A 20341-nucleotide genomic window follows, 5' to 3' on the forward strand; every position below is an offset into this window, starting at 1 on the left:
GATTTACAAAAATACTATTCTTCAAAGAAACACATGCTGCTTGCTTTGTTCTTATGCAATGACATTCACAGAAGTTGATTAGTAATGTTATTGTTATATAAAGTTGAAGTAATTTTCTGTTTTGGAACATTAGAGAATTTGGTGGCCCGAATAGGTTATATAAGCTAATGTAATAATGTAAAGAGTATGTAAAGAAAAAAGTAATATTCTTAAATTAAAATCAGATTTGGATAGAGAATTAATAGTCTAGTTAGTTCAATAATTAATAATTGCCTTGAAAGTTGTTTTGAGAACACTGCAGCCTACTTCCACAAAGTTTTGAGAACACTGCAGCCTACTTCCACAAATATAAGGTAGAAATTCTTCTCTTATAGAATATAGTGAGGTTGAGCTGTGCAGATTTAGGGATGAAGTTTGACGGGCGTATTGCTTGCACTAGATTTGTTGAAGGCAGCTCTTTCAGGTTGACACACTGGTGCAGCTGGCAGAGCTACTGCCTCACAACACCAGCGACCTGTGTTCAATCTTGACCTTGGGTGCTGTCTGTGTGGAGTTTGCACGTCTTCCATATGATTGTGTCGGTTTCCTCCAGGTGCTCTGCTTTGCTCCCTAATCCCAAAGATGCGTGGGTTTGTCGGTTAATTGGCCTTTGTTTTAAAAACAAAATGTCCCATGTGTTTAGGGAGTTGATAAAAAAAATGAGGATGACATAGTACTAGTGTAAACGGGTGATCAATGGTTGGCATGGATTCAGTGGGCCGAAGGGCCTGTGTCCATCCTGTATCTGCAAATTAAACAAAAACTCAGTAGTATGCATAAACATTGATGAATGAGATTTTGTAGGTCATGTGTCACAAATAGAAAGTGTAGATGGTTGGTTTTGAAGGAGGTAGGAAGGTTCATGCTCGGAGTCAGCATTGTCACTTGGCATTGGGGAATGGGGCAATGGCAGAGAGTGGACAGTGGTGCAGATAGCTCAATGCTTGTTCAAATGATTGAGAGGAATGGAGTTATGGTGCGATTGGGTTGTGATGCAATTGTGCGTAGTTAAAGATGCAACCGGTTATGTTGGCATTGGTTGGATAGATAGGCAGCTGCCCTGGGTTGAAGATGTAGAAATTGAATTCATTCAGGTGGGTGCTGGAGGAATCCGCAATATATGGACCTTGGACTGCGAGAGGTGGGAGCAAATAACAAGAACTGTTTTTAAAAAGATGCTCTCGGTGAGAAAATTAAGACTTTTCAGCAGCAGACTTGTCCTTTTAGGTAATACTGAAGCAGCTATCTTCTTCCAAGTTAAGTCAATGTCAGTGATTTGTGCCATTCATGAGTTTTGAATGTACAAAATGTTATTGAAATTATGCCAAGATAAGTATTGTACATTGTTTGACATCTCTATTCTTGTCATGGCACATGTGTGTGTGTCATACACATTTGGATGTTCAGGTCAACATTCTGGCGATATTCTGCTTTTTAACCAAAGGACAGATCACATTTGGCTGTCAGGTCTTGTGTAGTGTTCATCCACACACCTTTCAAAGTTCTTGTGGGAAGGAATTTCAAACTAGTTGACTTTACCATGTAAAACTCAAAATAGAATGCAGATGCAGCAGAACAATTGTCAAGATGGGCAAACCAGATAAATATCCCCTACATTCAATTCAAGATCACCTTGAACCAGCTCTCAGTGCCCAGCACACATTATCCATGTTTTGGTGTGTGTAGAAAGGAACTGCAGATGCAGGTTTATACCAAAGATAGATACAAGGTGTTGGAGTAATGGGCTTGTCCTACTTAGACAGCCTTTTAGGCGACTGCAGGAGACTATGCAGTCGACACATGTTCGCGGGTGGTTGCTGGGCAGTCGCCTTCATGGTCGTGAGGAGTTCCTGCATTCTGGGAACTAGTCGGGGCCTCATTATGGTCGCCGTGAAGTTTTCAATATGTTGAAAAATTAGTGGCGACAAGAATGAAGCCGCCATGGAGAGTAGCGAGAATTCGCGAGCCTTAAATGGGTCGCCAGGAGGTTCTAATGGGTTGCCAGGAGATCTAAGGCTCTCGGGGGTTCTTATAGGGTGTAGCTGGTGCTGACCGGTGAATTTCATTGGCTCATTGGGATAAAAAAAGATAAGCAGTAGTTTTCAGAACCAAGGATAACCGACCGGTAATGTTAAATATCCGCCTAGCTTCTCAGCAGTGTATCTCTGGCTTCTTAAAAGTTGTCTCCACTCCCTCTCTCCCCTTCTCCCTCCCTCTTTTAAAGGGCTTACCGTACACTGTGCTTTAGCCGTCTTTTTACAGTGCCAACCTTCCTGTTCATCGTGGTGTGTGTCTGTTTCACCTTGGTTTTGCACCATGTGAATATTTTAGACAGTGCTCCCCCTGTTTGCCCTGTCCCCCGCCTGCATAACGGGCTGGTGAAGGTAGCAATGTGTTTGTGTGTTTGTGTGTTCCGCTCTGACAGTCGCCGTTCCAGTTGCCGGTTTTTCAGGTGACCGCCGGTAACTTGACAATCGCCGGCAGTCTGCTGAAAAATCACCTGTGGGACAGGCCCATAACTCAGCTAGTCAGGCAGCATCTCTGGAGAAAAAGGATTGGTGATGTATCATGTTGGGACTCTTTTTTCGAGTCTGAAGAAGGGTCCCGACCCGAAAAGTCCCATCCTTTTTTTCCAGAGATGCTGCCTGACCTGCTGAGTTACTCCAGCACTTTATGTCTGTCATCCATATTCTGATACTAGATTACCAAAACCAGGACTTGCTTTCAAGTCTCCCTATGGCAAGAGATTTCAGGAAGTCAAAATGCTTCAAGGATGTTTACAAGTCACTGAAAAAAATAACATGCTTACTAACTCAAAGATCCTTGGCCAGTGACATTTCAATTAGGAGAAGCACCAGCATTTAGGTTTTCAAGTCTCTACAACGGGCACATATGGAAAGCAAGTGCAATCAACAGGAGGAGAACACAACATGACAATGTCTCACATCAGTCTGAAGAAGGGTTTCGGCCCGAAACGTTGTCTATTTCCTTTGCTCCATAGATGCTGCTGCACCCGCTGAGTTTTTCCAGCATTTTTGTCTACCTATGACAAAGAACCCACACACTTGCCCTTTGAGGTACCACTTGTCCCACCCGTGACCAAAAATGGATCCTGGTATGTTGGTGGGGAGGGGGTTCATTCATGGCCCCAAGATTATGCCAATAATCAGCTTGCCAAAGGGGCTGGAAAATAGAAGTACTAATAGCGTGCATTAGTCAGTACGATGTTTTCGGGTTGTTATCCTTTGTGGGTTATACCTCCACTGGAAGCAATTCAGAGAAGATTCATTAGGGTGATTCCTGGCTTAAAAATATTGTCTTATGAGGAAAGGTTGAGCAGGTTTGATTTTTGATCAATTTAGAAAAATGGAAATACAAGATACTAGAATTATGGGACAGTGGTTCAGAAAAATGGGTTGCCATTGAAATGAAAGGAAAAACTGCAAGTGCTTAAAACCTGGGAAAAGAAAATGCTGGAAATGTTCAGCAGTTTAGGTGGCACTTGTAGAAAGAGACAGTTCAAATTTACGGTGGACAACTCTACAGTTAATAAATAGTCATCAACTTGAAATATTAAGTATGATACAGGAGATATGAGATGAGTAATCTCTTCTCATAGAATCATGAATCTTTGGCGTTTTGATGTTGTGAGGCCACCTTTTTAAATATGTTCAAAATTGGGATAGTTCTTAACTATGGTGGTCACAACGTTAAAGAAAGCAAGCAGGTTCGTTTCATTGAAGCCATTGAAAATCAGCTATAATTTTATGGAATGGCAAATGTTCCTAGCCTTCTTTTTAATCATGTATTCTAATAATTTAAACTGCTTTTCATGTTTTGAAGGAAGGAAAAGGCAGTGTTGCAGTCCGTATGGCGCTCGGTGAAACACAGATTGTTCAAGAGACCAGGCAATTCTTGGTTGATAATGGAGTTAGCTTGGATTCATTCAGTCAGGTAAGTCAATCCAAATGCAGCTGATGCCTTGGACACCATTGATTAATGCAGTAACATGAATATTTGTTGCACTGTTGACAAAGCATGTGGTAATTAATCTCTTGTCCAGCGGCCCAAGTATGTTTCCCATCAAACATGGTTGCTGAAAAAGACTTCAGATTATTTTAAGTCATTCTTCATTTGACAATTTAATTATTTATATTTCAAAGAAAAACGATAGACCACATTTTTTTCTCAATGGGAAGTGCTTGCAAATCTGAGGAATAAGTTAACCTTTTGTAATTTTTTTTGTATTTCTGACCTTGTTCAAACTTTTAAAATCAATACAAATTGCTTCACTTGCTAGGTATATTTTTTCCTGATATTCTTTATTGTGTGCATTTACTATAGGAAAATGACTCTTGAAAAAAAACTTTGACATTTTAAATTAAGTACAGTCATTCCAGGATTAACATTCTAGATTTCATAAAGGTGAATTCACAGTTGAAGAGTTTTTGTATGTTGACAATAATTTGCTAAACGATGTGAATGTTTAACTTACAATTTTGTATCACAGTCATGCTAGTTGTTTTTGAGATTTTATAATGTGGATTCACCTGGATACAATTTGGGATGAGAAACTGTGACTGTTCCAGAACAGGGAATGCTAAATTAATAAACTGAGGCTTTATTTTTTAAAAGATGTAGGATTCTGATCAGGTAAATATGAATAAGAGGAGAAGTTGAGAAAAAATACTTTGAATTGTTATGGAATTCATGGGAATACCTTGGCATTCATTCAAGGTAATTGTAAGTAGACATTTGATTCAGAGGAAGATATGTGGAATATGAAAAGTTAGGTTTAGAATCTGGTAAAAGCCAATAAAGCAATGATGAAATAATAGCCTTCTGGTGTAATCAGAATATTCATTGTAAATTCGCAAAATATAAATGTAAAAAAACCACTCTCAACAGTGTGGTATATATTGTCATGCAGATCAAGAATGGTGAGGCGTAATGTCTTGTGTGGTTCACTACAAGTCTACATGTGTGATCTCCCATTTGCTCCACCACAGGTTTAATGGAGTTAACAGAGATTATTCAGACCTATTGGGCATAGCCCCAGGCATGTGAATTCATCATTTTTAATTATGTTTCATGTCAGGAAAGTCGTACAATTTCCACTTTTCTCTCTTTCTGAATGCTGAGTTCTGATTCAAGATTTTGACCATCCCTTGGCTTCTGTAGAGACTGCTTGATCTGCTGAGTTCTTTCATCAGTTCAATTTATACTGTCACGGGCATTACCTAGATTCTCCCTCTTCCGTTTCAGTTTAGTTTATTGTCACGTGCACTGAGGTACAGTGAAAAGCTTTTTGTTGCATGATAACCTGTCAGCAGAAAGACAATACAATTTTAGACATTTCAATTGATCCATTTGCAGTGTATAAAAACATACTTATTTACTCACATTTCACATCCTGATGAAAGTTCATAGACCAGAAACATTAATTCTTTCTCTCAGGTGCTGTCTAAACTGGATTTTATCTAAACATTTTCTGTTTTTCACCCAATGTTTTTAACTGAAGTTGCAAGCAATTTTGTTTTGGGTTGTGATATTTCTGATTTATACCTCTGTAGGCTGCTGGACCAAGAAGTAAAACAGTTATCCTTGTAAAGAATATTCCTGCAGACACCCAAGTGGGCGAGTTGGAGAATCTATTCAAGAAATACGGAGACGTTGGGCGGGTTTTGCTTCCACCAGCTGGAGTGAGCGCTATTGTGGAGTTCCTTGAGCCTACAGAGGCTAAACAGGCTTTTACAAAACTTGCCTATTCTAAGGTATGTTCTTTGCATGGATCAATACAAATAGAAATTTGTCTTTGTTATTTATTTCGAAGCAAGGTTGCAAGTGAGGGATGAAGGTTCCTGGAAGAATTTATATATCAGTCAGTAAATAACAGAAACCAGGCGAAAGATATGAACCTAATTTATGTTATAAATCCAATTTTTCGGTTTTATGATTGAAAACTTCTTTCTATTCCTATGCTAGAATTGAAATTAGCTGGACACAATGCTGGAGTAACTCAGCGGGAGCATCTCTGGAGAGAAGGAATGGTTGACATTTCAGGTCGAGACCCTTTTTCAGACAAGAATTGTAATTGTCATATATTCTACTGAGAGGAATGGATCAAGGGAGAACTTTGTTGTCATCTATAGTGTTTTCTTTAAAACGTGTTAAAATTAACACTATTTTCCTAAAGAATAGAGAATAGATATTTTGTTTAACAGATATCCTAAATGTTTGGTTAATAAGAAATAGAAAGTTAGTTTGCTGAAATGGTTAGTTTTCTATCATCCAGTGCATGGATAATTTCAAAAAATACATAATTAAGTATATCTTGATACTGATGACAAATTAAGACATGTTTAGAGAACCAGTACATCCGATTTCTATGATGGGCAGTGCTGGGAGGACTGACCTAATGCACTTTAATAATTTGTACTTTGAAACAACTGTGAACCAGAAAGGTAATACCAAGCTAGTGATCCAGACTTAACAGCGAGTACGAATGCACCATTATGCCTAACATTAGAAACTTGCAGATTGAACAGTTAACTGCCAAATTAACTTTTACATGAATAAATGCCAGATGTTGGTAGGGAAAATAGGCGTCAGCTATACCTTGGGAAATTATTTAAACAAGCCTGTGGCAGTGCAGTGGGGTCAAGGGATGTAGGTGAGCCACACATGAGCAGAGTAAATACAAATTCCGACAAAGCATTGTTTTTTATCATAGGGTATAGAATTCAAAATTAGGGATGTAATTTTAAACTTGCGTGGTATTGTGGTCAGGCTGCAGAGAGAATGTGCATATATATGGTCTGTAGAATGTTTAAAAAAAAAAGCACAAGCAGTGGAGAAAATGTAAAATACGATTTAAAAGATGATTTACAAAAACTCAGTGAAACATTTAACAGATTGGGATATTTCCTTCAGGAGAAAAATAAGGTAAGACTTAGAATGACATAATCGAGATCTGTAAAATAATAATGGGTTGGGCAGGTATTTGTGGAATGTTTCCACTTAAGGGAGAATCCAACACTAGGAACCGCAATTACAGGATAGACCCTACTAAGTCCAGAGGGAAATACAAATTAAAAAAAATTCTATGTATATAAAATGTTGAACCAATTACCACGGGGACTGTTTGAAGCGAATGGCTTTGAATACTTTCAAGAAGAAATATATGAGAGAGAGAGAGAAGGAAATTGAAAGATACTCAAGGCTGTGGTAGAGCTACTAAAACGGGACGATCTGTTAGGCACATAAACGGCAGTAACAACTAGTTGAGCCAGACATTTATTTCACTTGCATGTGCTGCATTATTGAAAATCACATTTGTCATTTCACCACTCCAGAATATTTTACTGGTGCGCACAATATTTTAAAAGTTGTTGATTATCATCAAAATCGTTATTTCCAGACAGGTGGTCAGATACAAGCATTCATATATTCAGCTGTTCTTGCTAATAGCAAAATGATAAGTTCCCATGCACCATTTATAATTTTGTTATGGTATTTGCTACCTTGGCATGCAAGCCTTAAAATATTTTGTATTTTGCCTACTAAGGAAACATTTTTAATTTTTTTTCAAAATATTACCCCAACAAAGGGTTCACCTTGTCATTAAAGGTTGGTTTATTTAACGCTGCTCTCGTAAAATGCCTCTCAAAAATATTTGTTTTTTATACTTAGTTCCAGCATGTTCCTCTTTATCTGGAATGGGCCCCGATGGATGTGTTCTCTACTCCAGTCGCCGAAAAGAAGCAAAGTGATAAAGGTAGCTAAGAAAAATGATCGGGAACTTGTTTGTGAATATTTATAAAACTAGTCACCTCGTAAAGTTCGGGTGGGGGTAGAAATGTGGTCTCTATCCTTCCTCTTATTTCACTCTTTTCTCACACATTTCTCTGTTTTTCAGTCTATTGCCTTTCTCTTTCACATTTTTTCCCTCTTGCCTTTTTCTCAATCACCTTTTCTAACTTTAAAGTGCATCGACTATCAACCATCCTTTTACTCTGGTTTTATATTAATTCCATTATTCTCTCCATGTTCTCTTCAACTCTCCTCAGATTCTACTTTATTTACAGTAGCTCATTAATTTGCCAAACCGAGCAACTTTGGCATGCGAGGGAAAGTATCCAGAGGACACCATGTGATTACAGGCAGAATGCATTCAGCATTCTAGGCCAGGATTGTACCCCAGTTTCTTTTATTAGGAGGCAGTGGCTCCACTGGTTTTGCAACTACGTCATTTCCCATCAGCTCACAATTCTTCAAGCAGTGTTGTTCTTTCCCCTGCCTTGTCTCTCTGCCCTTTCAATTTCTAAACTCCGCCTTCTCCTTTTCCATTTTTCACCTAAAATACTTTTGCATGGTTCTAGTTTGAACCGTAATGCCCCTGTCCCACTTAGGAAAGCTGAACGGAAACCTCTGGAGACTTTGCGCCCCACCCAAGGTTTCCGTGCGGTTCCCGGAGGTTGCAGGTAGTGGAAACAGGTAGGGAGACTGACAAAAACCTCCGGGAACCGCACGGAAACCTTGGGTGGGGCGCAAAGTCTCCAGAGGTTTCCGTTCAAGTTTCTTAAGTGGGACAGGGGCTTAATGACGTTGCCAGGGATGAATTTCTTGGACGTAGATTAGTGTAATAGGATAGATTTTGCAGCTTTGAACCGCTGTCTGCAATCACAGCCTATATAGATGTCCCAAACCTGAACTTACCTGGAGCAGATGCAGTGGATGTATCTTGTTGACCCACAAGCATCCTGGACTTAAAAATAACTTTGCATGAATGTTGGTAGTGAGAGAGCCTGCCAAACAAATCTATGAATGGTGGCATCTGCCATAATTTTGCAAGTAGGTTTTAAAGGCCTCTGACATTTAGGAATATTTTAACACAGATATATCTGAAATAGATTAAATGTGTTGTGCTTTAATTTGTTGATTAATTGAAGTAGTTGCAATCACTCAAAGCACGATTAAGTATAAACTTTAAACAACCTGGTGGAGGTTCTGAGAGCCATTTCCTTCAGCTTAATTTTGGCAAATTTGTGCCCATTATCTCTTTAAAGTTCAGGATTTTTGCACTTCACTTGCCATTTGAAACTGTATTTGTTGGCATTAACCAACAAAATCCTGCCAGAAGTAAGCAGATCCTACCCAACTTCTGAATGTTTCAATAGTACACAGTTTGTACGTATGAACAAGAGACATGTAAAATGGAGACGGGTGGAATGGATTTTGCTGGTTGCTGTAGGCATCTTCTACCATGTGGGAACTCGTTTCTTGCCAACATTTTTAACGTGAACTGTTTGGGTTACTAATAGTTCTCAATAATGGAACCCAACCAATAACTGTAGGAGGACTATGTATTAAGATAATTAATTCAAGACAAGATTTCTGTCAATACATGCTTGTATTTATTTATTCACACAGAAAACTTTTGTTTGGGCAGAAAATTCAGTGTTCACAATTAGCATAATTGTGTCAAAAATCATAGGGGTATATATCATTAAATTTTGTAAACTTATTTTAGAGTAAATTGTCTGGTTTCAATATAGTGTAAATTATGTAATTGTCACAAATCAGTTTACTTGAATCTCTGTCTTTAATCGTACTTTAGTGCAGAAGGTAAATGAGTCAAGCAGCTGACTCTTAAGTTAAAATTGAAATATTTATTCAGTGTATACACCCCACAGTACAAAAGGTTGATGCAAAGTATGTAATTTATTTTGCACAGATGATGTAGCTCTTTCATTAAGTCAAATTTAAAAGAATTAGATTAATTTCAGTTTCATCTTTCTCAAAGGAGCTCTCTAACCTCTCGCAAATAACAATATTGGTTTGCACATTATGCTTTGGGGTCATCTTGATTTGAATTGCTGCATGATTAGCAGCCATACTCACATCTGCCAAGGCTCTGGAGCGTGGAATTACTTCCTGGCACCCCTCTTCTTTGAAATCTCTCCCTCTGGTTTGAGTAGCTTTATGATCACCTTTGCCATAATAATATTTTCTTTTTAGGACTGTCACTATCAGTTATTCTCCTGATTTAATCTTCTATGAAATTAGTTGGATTGTTGCAACAGTAACTTCCCTTTATGTGGTATTTGTTATATCTTAAAATTTTGCACCGTGCTGCACAGCAGTACTATCAGAAAAAAAAAACCATGACTGTTGTTTCGTTGACCAATAGGTAGGACAAAACAGTTGCTGTGTTAATAATATTCTGTAAAGTAAGTCTTGTAGATTTAGTTTTGATAGGTTGAAAAGATGTCAACAGATTGAGTTTTGAATTTATATCCTTGTTTTAGAGCTCATATGGCTGTTCTTATAAATATATATTTATAAAAGATACTAGACTAAGTGGGACCCGTTGGGTCCGAGTCACACGGGAGGCCTGGTCCCCCGACGCAACCCATTCCCCAATGCAATATTCCACGACTCACCCGTTCCCCCAACGCAACCCATTCCCTCAATGCTTTATTCCACCACTCACCCATAGCCCCTAACTGCACAGGCGCAGTTGCCGGGTTCCCGCTGTGACGCTCCAGAGGGGAAGGGGCTGGAGCAGACTCACAGCAGTCGCTGGTCCGTTCGTCGCTGGTCCGTTCGGCGCTGGCCGTTCTCCACCGAGATCAGATTCTCCGCTTTCCGTTTGGCGACATTTCCCGGACCGGGCCGTTTCCAGTCTCTCCGAAAATTGTGTCCGGTTGGAAATCTCCGCCGGCCATCCACCGCTACAGTACAGATGTGATGGCGCAGGAAGGGGCGGACCGTCCCGCGGAGTGACAGGAGAAAAGGCCAATCCACGCGGCGCTGAACGGCAGGAGAGGAGATCGACCTGCGATTGCGCGGTTTTTAAGATTTTTAAACCTCGCTAAAGTTTACATTGGACCGTCGATCGGAACTAAACTTCGTGCAATTACAGAGCAGGAGAACGGTGAGTAAGCTGGCGAAAAATCGTAGCGCTATCGCGTAACGTTTTTGCGCAAATAGAATGACCGCGCAACCAGAAGATAACAAGATCAGAGCTTTAGTTATGTATAGATGACATTGTGAGTTACTCAACATGGAATGTGCTAACATGGACAATCAGCTAGAATTATTTTTCATTGTGGAGTTTACATTCTATTATTTCAATTTATTTGGAATTTTCTTTTAAAAATCTAATGCCAGGAATGATGATCACAAAACTTCTGAAAACACATCAAAATGCATCTTGTTCACTTATGTTCTTTAGTGAAAGAATCCTGTCCTGTCCTGGTCTTGCCTTTATGTGATTCCAGATGCAATGTAGTTGACACTGCTGCTTCATCAGTTTGAGTGTGATTAAGGATAGGCAAAAAAGTGCTGACGTCTCAAGTATTATCCAGTTTATGCTTTTCACTAATCTTGTTTTTACAGTCTTTTTCCTTCTCACTGTCTTTTATAACTTGTATCTGGGTATAGTCTGAGTCTGCCTCTGATACAAGATACATTTATTTGTCACATGTACCAATTGGTACAGTGAAATGCGTGGTCACCACAGCCATAGGAATAAAAAAAGAACACAACACATGATAGACTCACAGTAAAGTCCAAGTTTTCCAATTTGAGGGAAGGCACAAAAAGTTCAGTCATCTTCCTCTGATGATCTTTGATGTTTAGCCGTGGTCGGGGCCTCCCGAGCCCTCCTCAGTCTCCGCTATGGGTGGCCCGATGTTCAGGCCCGCTCGCCGGAATGATGGAACTCCGACGTCGGACCGGGAGAACAACCTCAGCGGCTTGGAGCTCCGAATCGGCCACTTCCTACCGGAGTCCGCGGCTCTCGTAGTCCACAGGCCACGCCAGGCGGAGACCCAGGCCGGAGGCCCCCGGCAATGGGATCCCAGGACTCCATCACACCGAAGTCAGCGCCGCCTGCCCTGGAAGCCCCACGAACCACAGCACCGCGATGTTGAAACAGCAGGCCCAACACTCCGGAGCTTCAAAAGGTTTTCCCCCCTTACCCTACCCCCCCCCCCCCCCCCCCCCCCCCCTCCCCTACATAGAAAAACTAAATAAACCTCCAAAACAAACTGTTAAGACAGACTAAAATTTTAAAAAGATAGAAAAAACTGACAGACTGTAGGCAGAGGCTGCCATCAATGCGGCGCCCCTAGTGATGCAGATACAAACAAGATTTACATTGTATCAATATCCCACTATCCTTGGGCATATGGCCATGAACTTGCTTAACAGTTCCTATGAATGAAGTCCAACTTTATTAATTTCTGAACAGTTGCTACAGAACTTCCTTGTGGCTTGGTAATTAATTATACAGCCCGCTTCATTGGTAAAATAAATTTAAGTAATGTTTTATCTCATATTTACCATGTCTATTTAGTTTATCACAGCAGATTGATTTTTCATTTTTTTAAATATTTTAATTTGAGACATTTTGCAGTACCACAAGTTCAGCAGTTGGTAATATATAAACATTAAAAAAAATGACAATTCAGGTACATGTAGTAAGCAACTGCATCAATAATGGAATCATTAGAATTGGTCACATTCTGTTGCTCACTATAATTTATATTAATACAATGATCAGGTCAAATAAACGTGTACAAAAGCTGATTTTTAAGCAACAGGAACGAAGCGAATGTCTTTAAACCGTACTAACATTTGTACCTCTGCTTTTATTTGTGTGTACGTTCGATGTTAAGATTGCATTTTAATGTTCATCTAGCATTCTTCCTTTAAAACTAATCATTTCTGAGTTCATGGTAATTGGATAGCATTGAGGACACACTTGCAAATGTCTGAAGAAGGGTTTCGGCCCGAAACGTTTCCTATTTCCATCGCTCCATAGATGCTGCTGCACCCGCTGAGTTTATCCAGCTTTTTTGTGTACCTTGCAAATGTCTTGTTTTGGATCCAGCTAATATTTTGCTCTGAGTTCTATTATCCAGTCAATGCAGCCATTGCTGATGATGATACTTTGCACACTTTTTTAACGATCTTCTCATTATTTAATGTTTTAATTGTGCTTCCATGATCTGGTGTAATTAGCAAAAGATCACTGTAATTGTTCCTATATTGAGTAATATTGAGTAAATGAGAAATTCAGTTAAACATTCTATACCATAAGTTCAGCTGCAAGAAATGTATATGCCAATACTTTTATATATTTTGGCTCGCATAGAAATCCTAAAAAAGATTTGACAAGAAATAGATACTTTCCTGTCACTACCAGGCACATTTTATGTTTGGAGCTAATGAGCTATTTTAAGAAAAAAAACACAATAATTTGCATGACCAAATGTAATTTTGAGTTAAATATGCTTTTAATTGCACTATTAACCACGAAAAGGACCTTCGTCTTTTTGAACTGTTCAATTGAAAACAATTATATTTAACATTCTCATATCTCATCCCAAGTAGGTATTATGACATAGAACATTCTAGCATTTATTTTACTCTTTTCAGATAGAATCAGAAGTTAAACAAAAATAAATATAATGATAAAATACATGCATTTACATCTCGTAGGGTTCAAATGAGATTAAATCCAAATGCACCTGTAGGGAGAGGAACTGAGTTGGCATTCTGGGTCAGTGGTGCTCCTTGACTCCAGAGTATTCCCAGCCTTTTGTGTTTTAATTTTAGATTTCCAGCACCTGGAATGTTTTTCTCTTGCATTGAAATTTTACATTCTTTATCAATTTCTGGAGGAATTTGTAATAAAAACAACCTATTTGTAATGGAATGTGTATAACCAAGTCCATAAGGATTTGCCACTGTAACCTTTAACCTTTTCTTTTTTCCTTTTAATCCAACTTTAGCTTTCTGGTGTTTCAATTTCAGCTACTACATCCACTCGTGAAAGCATGTAATATTAAAGCATTTGTAAAATAAATTACGATGTTAAGAAAACACTGCCATTGTTAAGAAACCCAGAAGCATCAAAAGAATACCTTTTGTGAACACCTGAAAAAATATGAGGGGGAGAAAATCGTGTATGTTGTCCAATACAACATCATACATACTCTACAAGTCCTACATATGATTGTATTGTGTTACTGGCAGGCTAATACTAAACCCAGCACTCTTCTTTCTTCTTCAAGGACATGACTCGTTTTGAACTTCCATGTTTTTTTCATACCATGTATAAGGCTGCAACAGTGGCCTTTGGGGGAGGTGAGCCTTGAGCTTTGAGAATGAAAGCAGCAATGCCAATCTGGCTACTAGTCACCAGGGAGCTATTATCTTACTGTGCCGAGACCCAGGCCCTGTGATAATGAACTTCAGGGGAATGCTTAGTGAAGGCTGCAGTTCACTGATAATAGCTTTTGTTGTGCAGGATGTGCTTTGCATGCAGAAAGAGTCAGAATTTTTTAGCTCAAGAATAATGTAACTGCTTTTTGCTTTGCGTGACTGCATTTTATCGTAAAGCCACAGATGGAGGTGCATTTAAATCTTTTTGCTGATGGATTAACTGTCAATGATTTATTAATTTCCCCCGAGTTGACAGAACCTTCCTTACTAAATTTAAGGAGATGAAATATTTAAAATGTTCTTTGGCTTGAAATAAATAGGTGAAATTAAAAATACTTGATTATTCAAGTCAACCTTTTATATCTGCAAATTTGTAACCATATCAATATGTGATTTTGATATAATATATACAGCTATGGAGAATATTAGCTTGGGGAAATTCTGACACTAAGTATTTTCTTACTTTATATATATTTTATACATACACACAAATATATATATATATATATATATATGACTGCACATTCCACGAATTAATTTTTTTGTTTTTGTTTTTAACATTATGTTGGCAAATGCCTTTGGAAGTCGTGCATTAAAATGGGGTATTGACCTATGTACTATTTTATGATTGCAGTGATACCTTATAAGGAATTGATTTAGACAAGTTAATCAACATGCACCACCAGTAATTTAAATATACTTTGAAAAAATACTGATTTATAGCATTGTTCTGGATGATTTTTGCATGTTTTATTAACAGGAAGTGAACCTTACTTGAAAACAAACTTAAGTAACCAAAAAAGAATATTCAAAGCAAAAATACCACTTGTTATCTATCGTTTCATGCAATACCAGAATACCTACTGGAAAGCAAAGTCGCCTGCAGGTGCAACAAATAATGAAAGTGGCAAGTGATCGCTAAATGGCAAAGCAAAGGAGAGGGACTATAACAGTAGGGAAGTCCTGCTCTGGAGGGCATTAGTGGGACCACATCTAGAATACCACGTATAGTCCTGTTCTCATGAAGAAATATAGTGCATTCAGAAAGTATTCAGACCCATTCACTTTTTCCACATTTTGTTACATTACAGCCTTATTCTAAAATGGATTAAATTATTTTATTTTATCATCAATCTACACACAATACCCCATAATAAAAAAGCGAAAACAGGTGTTTAGAAATTGTTGCAAAGTAATTGAAAAGAAATAACTGAAATATCACATTTACATAAGTATTCAGGCCCTTTACTCAGTACTTTGTTGAGGCACCTTTGGCAACGATTACAGCCTCGGGTCTTCTTGGGTATGACGCTACAAGCTTGGCACACCTGTATTTGGGTCATTTTTCCCATTCTTCTCTGCAGATCCTCTCAAGCTCTGTCAGATTGGACGGGGAGTGTCGGTGCACAGCTATTTTCAGGTCCCTCAAGAGATGTTCGATCGGGTTCAAGTCCGGGCTCTGGCTGAGCCACTCAAGGACATTCACAGACTTGTCACGAAGCCATTCCTGTGTTGTCTTGGCTGTGTGCTTAGGGTCCTGGTCCTGTTGGAAGGTGAACCTCCGCCCCAGTCTGAGGTCCAGAACACTTATCAAGGATCTCTCTGTACTTTGCTCCGTTCATCTTTCTCTCGATCCTTACTAGTCTCCCAGTTCCTGCCACTGAAAAACATCCTTACAGCATGCTGCTGCCACAACCATACTTCACGTACGAATGATATTAGCCAGGTGATGAACGGCATCTGGTTTCCTCCAGACGTGACACTTGGCATTCGGGCCAAAGAGTTCAATCTTGGTTTCATCAGACCAGAGAATCTTGTTTCTCATGCCTTTTGGCAAACTCCTAGTGGGCTGTCATGTGCCTTTTACTGAGGAGTAGCTTCTGTCTGGCCACTCTACCATAAAGGCCTGATTAGCAGAGTGCTGCAGATATAGTTGTCCTTCTGGAAGGTTCTCCCATCTACACATAGGAACTCTGGAGCTTTGTCAGAATGACCATCGGGTTCTTGGTCACCTCCCTGACCAAACCCCTTCTCCCCCGATTGCTCAGTTTGGCCAGGTGGTCAGCTCTCTGAAGAGTCCTGGTGGTTCCAAAGTTCTTCTATTTAAGAATGATGGAGGCCACTGCACCCTTCGGGACCAGCAATGCTACAGAAACTATTTTATACCCTTCCCCTAATCTGTGTCTCGACACAATCCTGTCTCGGAGGTCTACGGACAATTCCTTCTTCTTCATGGCTAGGTTTTTGCTCTGATTTGCGCTGTCAACTGTGAGACCTTATATGACAGGTGTGTGCCTTTCCAAATCATGTCCAATCAATTTAATTTATCACTGGTGGACTCCAATCAAGTTGTAAAAACATCTCAAGGATAATTAATGGAAACAGGATGAACCTAAGCTCAATTTTGAGTTTCATAGCAAAGAGTCTGAATACTTACGTAAATGTGATATTTCAATTATTTATTTTGAATTACTTTTCTAAACATCTGTTTTCACTTCTTCATCCTGGGGTATTGTGTGTAGATTGATGATAAAAAAATGTTTTTAATCCAATTTAAAATAAGTTTGTAATGTAACAAAATGTGGAAAAAGTGAAGCGGTCTGAATACTTTCTGAATGCACTGTATCCACACATTGAAGGCAGCTCAGAGAAGGTTCACTAGGTTGACTTAGTTATGGAGTTGTATTTGAAGGAAGATTGTGCAAATTTAATTAGCACTCTTTGAAGTTTAAAGGAGTGAGAGCTGGTCATTGAAGCAAAATTCTGAGGTGATTTGAAAGGGTTGATTCTTAGAGGATGTTAATACTCATGAGACATATAGAACTATAGGGCCTATATTCAGAACATAGAGTTGCTGATTTAAGATGAGATGAGGAATTTCATCTCTCAGAGGGTGGTCGGTGTTTTGAATTTGTTGGTATCCCAGGAGCTGTGTAGTAAAATTGTTGAATATATCCAAGGCTAAGAAAGACAGATTTTTGGTTTAAAGATCATAGGGAACAAGCAGAAGAATGGAGCAGGCCAATATCAGATCAGCCATGATTTTACTGAATGACATGGCCCTATCTGCTATTTCTTATCTGGTTACAGTCTTAATTAGTCCAACTATTGCCATGGATCACATCCCTCTCAACACACAGCTATAAAATGAGTTGGTGATACTGATAGAAAAACATAACATTCTGGAAATATTCAGTAGGTCATGGGGTTTAAGGTTAGCGGAATTTCAAAAGAGCTGAGAAAAGTTATTTAATCAAATATGTTTTAAGTTTAAAAGAAAGCTAAGAAATAGAGAACAATGGGGTTTTATTGGTAGGAATGCGAGCAAGAGAGAGGCTGATGCAAGTACTGGTGATCCTCGCTGAGAAGGAGCTTAGGAATTCTAGGTATACTGATATGAATTAAAACAGGAGAACGAAATTAAGCAAAACAAAATGCTGACATTTTAAAACACAAACTTGCAAACCAAAAGGCTGCAGATCATGAAAATCTGAAGTAAAAAGAGTGAATGTTAGAAAATATTTAACAGATTAGGTGGCATCTGCAAAGAGAGGAACAGAACTATCTCAGGTTGATAACTTCTAATCAAAACTGGCTAGTTATGCAATGTGCAAAAACTTGTTATCTGAAAGTGATGAATTCAGTTTTAAGTCCCGAGGGCTGTAATGTGCCAAGTTTTGTGACTTAGCAAATTACAACCTGAACAGTTTCAGATAACTCCAAATTTGTTTCTCTATATTTCCTGAGGGACTAAATTGTATAACTTCCCTAAATGGGCACAGACAGTAATTTACACAAGCTAGTTATTGAGGGAATGTAATCATTCTAACTTGGATTATGTTTCAGAGACAACTTGCATTGCTATCGTGTGATAGCCAATGGCACCCTGCATTTTGTGAAAGCCTCGAATCTTCACAAAATTGTGAAAATGTATCTGTTAAAATGTTGATTTCCTTATTCAACTGTGGATGGCAAGCTGCAAGGTGTTACAGCTATCTTCAACTCTAGCCAACAGGAGCCAAGTGTATAAAATTTGTAACACAATGACCTTAGCCACTGGCTGTGTTGCACTTGCTTTTCTATGAGGTTACTGATACAGGTGTTGCAATGACCAATTTCAATGAGGCCATCCTTGTTGAAAGCAAAGACCGTATTCAAGTATCATCTGTAGTGTGGATAGTTTGAGGTTTTGGTTAACATTTAAAAGTTGTCTACCAGGGAACATTAGATTGCTCAAGTTAAAAATCTAATCATCTTAACATAATCTAAAAATCTAAACATAATCTTAAAGGAAGAGGCCTTAATGTCCTGTGTGCAAATAATTGATACAAGAAAATTGGCAATGCATTGGGTTAAATATGTATTTGTTAATTTGTAATGGTGAACATGAGAGAAACTGAGCAGTTTGATAACTTGCCTAAATTCATTGGTTTCACCCCGGTCACTCCCTCTTCTCCCCTCTGGCCAGAGGTACAGAAGTCTGAAAACGCATATCTCCAGATACAGGGACAGTTTCATCCCAGCTGTTATCGGGCAACTGAATTGTCCTATCACCTTCTAGAGAGCGGTCCTGACCTACCAGCTAACTCATTGGAGACTATTGGCCTATCTTTAATCAGGCTTTACTGGACTTCATCTTGCACTATACGTTATTTTCTTTATCCTGTATCTACACTGCGGACGGTTTGATTTTATTCATGCATAGCCTTTTCACTGACTGGATAGCTCGCAACACACCTCTTTTCACTGTAACTCGGTACACGTGACGATAATAGACTAAACAACTTTTTTGTCACTGCAGTTCGTAAGATAATCATTTATTCTCACTGCCATAACAAACAATCCTGAAGGAAAATGCTTAACTAACTCCTCACTGTCTTATCTAAAAAGATTAGTAAAACATGCAATTCAATTTTTAAGTATTTTGTCCTCTTTGCAATTTTCTCCACCTTATTTGTAACTCAACTAAGCAATTTCTTCAAAATAGCATTGATCGTCATTCTAAATATTTCTCCTTCGGTTCAGGAATATTTATGGCCGAATTTAACAATGAAATTTCGCAAGCCATTGTTCTACATGAAGACGCAAGGTGTTTTGGTTGGAAAAAGTAATAGTACTCAAAATGTAACTGTATCTTGGTATGTTGCTGTGCTGCAGAATATCCGACACAAGAACAGGGTATTTACCACTTCGTTCCGAACAAGGTAGATATGCACTATACATTTTAACCCATCCATGCCTCATTGAGCACTCCTGAACTCGCATTGAAGTCATTTTAACTGGCCTGAGAAAGAATGGCTTCAATTGATACCTGAGACATTTTCTTGATAAAACTTAACTAGTGCAGACTAACATTTAAAAAAAATAGCATCAATCAGCACAGAGATAACGTTTGACTGCCAAACTCAGTGTAAGCAGGCAAGTTAAAATTCATAGTCCAGGGTAGTATCTATCAACCAAGTAATGCTTAACTCTCCTTTGATGGTGTCTCTTCATTATAGAGATTTCAGTGCAGATATTCCAAAATCGTGACCAGCATGCCTTTCTTGTAAATCCAAACTGCAGGTTTAATTTTTCTGATGTTTTTAAGAATTTATTTTCTGTATTTACAGAGGTTTTCTTGCAATTGTGCTTGCTTCAGAAAATGTCCAGTGAATGTTAATATTTTAAAGATACATTTATTTTCCACATAGATTATTTTAGGCCTTTACTTGTTACGAAGAGCCAACCATAATGATCGTGAGATAGTTAAGTCCATGTTAGAACGTGCTTGTCCACATCTGAATAAAGATTATTTTGGGAAATTTAAAAATATGACTTTTAAATGCTGTTATTTTATCTGCCGCAACAATTTCATCTGGCTTATGGCAAATATCCTCCAAGCGTGTTTTATTTAATATTGTGCAAGGCTGTCAAAAAGATATTCTGCACACTTGTGCTCATTACTACTGACAAGATTGAACTGCAGTACACAACAATATTTTACCAAATAGTTGACTGCGTTTCCTATCTAATTTTGAATTAGTCTGTTAAGCAGTTCTTGGCTTTGACAGGTATGGAATGG

The 20341-nt window shown here is 38.6% G+C and overlaps 1 protein-coding gene across 1 annotated transcript in view; it reads left to right on the top strand.

Moving 5' to 3' along the window:
* Positions 1 to 20341, top strand: part of rbm19 (RNA binding motif protein 19) — a 216902-nt gene that overhangs the window by 29927 nt on the left and 166634 nt on the right. Inside the window, 4 exon segments of the mRNA XM_055655605.1 lie at positions 3883 to 3993; positions 5613 to 5813; positions 7732 to 7801; positions 7803 to 7816. Coding sequence (XP_055511580.1) covers positions 3883 to 3993; positions 5613 to 5813; positions 7732 to 7801; positions 7803 to 7816 — 396 coding nt within the window.

Source organism: Leucoraja erinacea, chromosome 25 (genome assembly GCF_028641065.1).
Source record: "Leucoraja erinacea ecotype New England chromosome 25, Leri_hhj_1, whole genome shotgun sequence".
Lineage (NCBI taxonomy): Eukaryota > Metazoa > Chordata > Chondrichthyes > Rajiformes > Rajidae > Leucoraja > Leucoraja erinaceus.